A 5,863-nucleotide genomic window follows, 5' to 3' on the forward strand; every position below is an offset into this window, starting at 1 on the left:
AGGGGCTGTAGAGGCACACAAGGTGTCCTATCTTAGAGGGAAGATAGCTGTTCACATGCAGAAGAGGAATGTGCTTTGAGCTATGTGGTCGCAGGCTGTTCAGACCAGACAGCTCAGTTTGGTGGTGGCTCAGTTTGATGGTTCTCAGACAGTTTGCTCTTAGGTGTAGACCCTCTCATCTTGCCCACAGGTTAAGTTCACAACTAAGATCAATAAATTTTGTTGTGATAATGACAGTAAAAGTGCTGCAGTGTTTAACACCAGAGCATCTGCAACCCTTAGTAGGTTTCTAAGAGTCGAGTCTGTAACCTCTTTGCTAAGCTTCACACACTCCTTGATGGAAATAAGACTTGGCCTATCAACTCATGAAAAATGAAGCAGGGTGAATACAGCTTCCAGAACCTGTCCAGGGGTCTGCATAACAAGAGGAAAAACTAACCAATCAAGCAACAGGACATTTTAGCTTATTCGTGACATGCTTATTAAGTGTTACTTAGCAGAGGCTAAGGAATGAATTACTAAGGAAACAGAGTCCCTTACTGCTGTATTTGGCATCCAAATTGACAGTGCACTGGTGCCAACTTCTCTTGCTTCTGTAGCAGTTTTGTAGAAAATGCTTTGCCTTAAATACAGTACAGAAAGCACCTGTGAGTAACTGCTGTGCAAGTTCAGGTCACGAAACTGGAGTTCACTTAGAGTGAACGTAAAGCCAAACTGCTGCTGACGCTTTTCATTACAGAAAGCTTTGGTGATTGGGGATTAAGACATGTCAACCTAGCAATCCGGATTACTGCTATAGTTGTGTGAGCACCAGATGGGGCTGTTGCTCCATATAGTTTTTACTGGAAATTAATATAAAACCCTGACTGAAACACCCCAATTTCATATGTGGGCTCTCTGTTTTCTCCTGTATCTAAAGCATCTAGCTGGGCTGAAATGTGGTAGATGGTGAGATGTGTGAAACAAAACTCACAATTCCCACAAGCAGATTTAAAAAAAAAAAAAAAAGCAACCAAAAATATGCACAAATTATTTCAGTAGTAATGGAAAAGTATAATCATCTTGGTGTATAGTTTTTCAAGGAATGTGCACTGTTCCTCCACTGGTGCATATCCCAAACTCTCCTCTGCTTATCATCATACAGCTGGGAAGGAACTGTTGGGGAGAAAGAAGCAGACCCAGCCTACTCAGCCAGCCATATTATCTTAGAATCATAGACTGGTTTGGGTTGGAAAGGACCTTAAGATCATCCTGTTACAACCCCCCTCCTGTGGGCAGGGACACCTAACACTAAACCATGTCACCCAAGGCTCTGTCCATCCTGGCCTTGAACACTGCTAGGGATTTACCACTTCTTTGGGCAGCCTGTTCCAGTGTCTCACCACCCTCACAGTAAAGAACTTATGTATATCTAACCTGAATTTCCTCTAAGTTTGAACCCATTACCCCTTGTCCTCTCGCTACAGTCCCTGACAAGAGTCCCTCTCCAGCATCCTTGTAGGCCCCCTTCAAATACTGGAAGGCTGTTGTGAGGTCTCCACACAGCTTCTCTTCTCCAGGCTGAACAGCCTCAACTTTCTTAGCCTGTCTTTACAGGTATACATAATACCCATGCTGCTAACTCACTCTTACTTCACAGCAGGGTGACATGGTACCTCAGTGTAAACACCTCTCCTTGAGACTGAGTTGATGCTCGATGGTTTACAGCCTATAATTTGTCTGCTTTTTTCTGAGGAGAAAGTTAAGGTGCTCTTAATGCCATCTGTTGTTGGTGCTGTAATGCCTTACTTCAAAACAGTATCCATTTTTAAGCATTTTCCAAACTTCAGAAAGGAAGTACTGTAATACGATGAGACTTGAGGACTGTAAAGAATGTTACCAGATGCCTCCTTTCCTTACAGCTACACTCTGACCCTTTGCTCTGGAGAAACAGTATTCTGACAGACTTATTGCAGCCTTCCAACCCTGGGAAATGGGATTCAGCATCACTACTGTCATAAAATTAAGAGACATTTTATGGAAGTGTTGCTTTTGAGCACTATTCTCAAATCAAAATGGGATTCCTGGATTCAAACAATTTGGTGTTTGTTTTTTTAAAACACTGGGTACTTGCTTTGAATGCCTGAATGAAAACTGAGCTTTCTGGAAAATCTCAAGTCAATCCAAGTGTGGCACTTTATGGCTGGAAAGTCACACAAAAATCACAAAATTCAGTAGATTCCTACACAAGCTGTTAAAGACAGTGCATTTTCAAAGACTTGGTTTTAATATAGAATTGAAGAGTGAAGACAATGTAGTCAAAGGTACCCAAGTGACAACATGCCATTAAAAATCCTCCAGAGATTAACTGAAATCTAAGTTATCTCATGCTGCTCTGCCATTTTGCCCTACCTTGGCTGGAATGAAGACCTATCCTCTGGAAAGTCAAGAGGTTTATGTTCTTTACCATTTGCACCTCTAGAAAAAAATGGTAGCTTTGGGGAAAAAAGTTAAATTACTTTTTTTTTGCTTCAATGAGGTAAATGTTCTGTCTTTGAATCAAGAATCCAGCCTAAACATCTTTTGACAGGTAATTTAGATGTGATTTAGATAATGAAATGCCTCTTCCAAGGGGATGGAGGTGCTCTCACTTGCTACATGGTGCTTATTTTCTAGTTAAAAGAGACTGATTTTAATGATAAGATCCTTCTCAAAGCTTGAACTGACTTCTTTCTCAGATACTCTGTTAATACATTAACTGCAAGCCACAAGCTGCTGCTCTCAATCCACACCTTGTCTGCAAAAGGAAACAACTTCTTTTCTTCCTTTTTTAGTATTGGGCAGTAGGAACATACAAGCATGTTATATAATGTGGTTAGTTTGGTTTCTGCAGCAATCCCACAAACTACACCACACACAGGGAAGTTTATAATAGTGAACAATTTTCTCCTAAATGAGATATGCTACCTACCTTCAGAGGGTTTGAGAAGAACAATCTTGCTGGGAAAGCCAGTCCAAAGAAATGGTTAAAAATCCAAGGAAGCAAAATGAAACAACCACAGATGAGCTATCTAAAAAATAAAATTCTTTAACTGAACATCTACATGGCAATCCTACATCGAATTAACTCTGTCTGTAGATCTAGAATTTCACCTGTTTTTCATTGGGAAATATAAGTAATTCTTCGGTTTTCCTGGAAGGCATGTGCTGTTGCAATATCACTAAGACAGTTCACTGCACCCTGTCTGCATACACACAACACACACCCTGTCATTTGTTCAGGTATCAAGGAATTCCATGGATATTGATGAGTATGATCTTCCAGGGAGAAAGACACAGAAGGCATGCAAGTTGTGTATGTGTACACACCACAAGGATTACTGATAAGCATGATAAAAATAGACACATTGTTACCTTTTACCTTCAACAATTATAAATACATGTATGTATAATCTTATTAAAATGCTTCCATAGATGTATACACGTAAGCATTCTTAGGAAGGTGAAAGCCAATCCATTTCCCACAGTATCTGTGAAACCTCCACAAATAAGACTGGAGTGATTTTCCAAGGGTTGGAGTTCTGTGAGCATGACTGAATTCAATTTACTCTTTTTTTTGCTCTTCACCTTTAAATTCCATTAGCACTTCTTGCCATTTCTTCTCTATCTCTTCTTTGCAACGCAGGAAGGCATCTTCCAAACGCTTCATGGAGTTGGCCAGGTCGAGGTTGGTACGCATGACCACCATGTCAAATGCCATCCAGGTTGCCCCCACTGCAAACCCAACAAATAAAGCTAAGCCAGGAATTTTTGGCTAAATAAAAGCAATAGCTGATTCAATAAATGAATAAAGAACATGAATTTTTATCAGTTCAGATCCTATGTCAGAGAAGGCTTGCTTTATAATAAAGTGGAAATTACCCACAGAAATACTCAAGATTAAATAAAAGACTGCTCAATATTACTGTTTTATAAATGTCTCAGAATGCTTCAGAATGCGAGTAATACTGATGTAAATTACAGAAGGGAGAGAGACATTTTACCTAAAAATTACAACAAAACAGGCAATCAAAAAGAAATGTTCAACAGACTGTTTTAAAATAAATGAACCAAAGAATCCTCTCTCCAGATCTCCAGACCAGTTATAGTCAGGAGGCTCACGTTAGGTGAGAAGGAGTAAGATCAAGGAGGCTGCAGCACAGAGAGAAAAGGTTTTAAAACCAACCTAAATAATGGAATTGATTTTTAAATAACAAGTATCTCATGAAGCAGAGCAAATAGTTTTAGCACTTATTTCATACTTTCCCTTTTGTTGTACTATAAATTGTAGTTTTCTCACTGGCACTCATGAATTGTGCTTCATGTAGTGCAAAATAGTTTAATGAACAGTTTCCATCTATTGTTAGTTGCACAGTGTCTGATAGAATGGTTGTAGAACATGCAGAATAATATTCAGTCCTTTCCATACATACAGGACTAAGATTAAATCTATAGAGGAGTCTTTATTCTAGCTAAGGAATTAAACGTGTCATGTGCTGACCCAAGATCATTATGTATCCCACCATTTTTCTGGCTTAAATCTCATCTTACATACTATGATTTAATAACTGTAAATTAAGTATCTTAGTATTATTTCTGTTTTCAACCACAACTCTGAACTGAGCATGAGATTTAATCACCTATAAATTTTCAGTTCTGAGCCACCTGAAACTTCTAGATTATTTGCATGCTTTCTCCCAGTTAAGAACATGAGGGCATTAGTTGATGGTGATTGTTTCCACTTACATTTCTGTCATATGGAAGTTTACAGCAATAAATATAAATAATGTATCTTCAATGTCTTTCCTCCAGTAGACAAATCCATATAATTCTTAATAAAGACCTGTACCTGTTAGTTTTTCCGTTTCATCCAGAAGTTTTTCTAAATCTCTTTTCAGTTCCTCCACCATCTCTACCATGTTATCATAGTTTCCTTCTTGAACTTCTGATTCGGCCATCTACAAGGAAACCAGGAATTTCATGCTTTATTTTACTTTAAAATGAATTGATTTTCACAGTTGAAAGTAACATTGCAATAAATTAAAAATAAAATCCAGTATGTATATAAATATTCAATTTACATGTGAATTCATTAAGGATCTGCCCTTGGAGTTACTGGTTATCACCTGTATGCTACATTCTACTTTCACTCCATTTTGAAGTGAATTGAAGTGGAAAGAATTACACTCAAATATGCTGTGTTTGCGCCAGATAAAGACTTTTGGTATGAATAATGACAAAGATCACTGTGTCAAATGCTTCATCAGAAAATTTTATCTGTTACCCTGTTCAGTTGCCTTCAGGCTTCTCTTCCAAATACTCTGACGCAGGTCAATTCCTGATTTCAAAGTTAGTTGCAAAATCCCCATTTGCATACAGTATTTCACACTTGCATGCTACAGCTGGGTAACTACATACACTAAGTTCTGTTACCATATAAGCATCCTGGCAGTGTTCAAGGCCAGGTTGGATAGGGCCTTGGGTGACATGGTCTAGTGTGAGGTGTCCCTGCCCACAGCAGGGGATTGGAACTGGATGATCTTAAGGTCCTTTCCAATCCAAACCATTCTGTGGTTCTATGATTCTGTAATATTAATTGAAAACATGACACACAGCCTTGCCTTTAATTTCCTTTCCTGAAAACCACTGGTGGATGGGATGAAGCTATGAGGAAGCCAGAAGAGCGTCACTGTAGTCACTGGACACCTCACGCAGCAGGCATGGCTTTTGTCTAATTTCTTTTTTTACATGCAATGTATCAAATTAGTATCCAGTTTCTGGGTTTTTTTTATTGATGGTAAATATAGAAGAAATGCACGTTTGTAACAATGCAATGGCGTTTTAA

At 38.7% G+C, this 5,863-nt stretch overlaps 1 protein-coding gene across 1 annotated transcript; it reads right to left on the reverse strand.

Annotated features, from left to right (window-relative positions):
- Positions 1-3,583: 3,583 nt before the first annotated feature.
- Positions 3,584-4,976, reverse strand: SYCE3 (synaptonemal complex central element protein 3; the record flags this gene model as incomplete). Its single annotated transcript, XM_080631689.1, has 2 exons — positions 3,584-3,753; positions 4,868-4,976. 2 exons carry the CDS (start codon positions 4,974-4,976, stop codon positions 3,584-3,586), a joined length of 279 nt encoding a protein of 92 aa, XP_080487815.1.
- Positions 4,977-5,863: the final 887 nt, after the last annotated feature.

The sequence above is a fragment of the Psittacula echo genome (genome assembly GCF_963264785.1).
Source record: "Psittacula echo genome assembly, chromosome: 1".
Lineage (NCBI taxonomy): Eukaryota > Metazoa > Chordata > Aves > Psittaciformes > Psittacidae > Psittacula > Psittacula echo.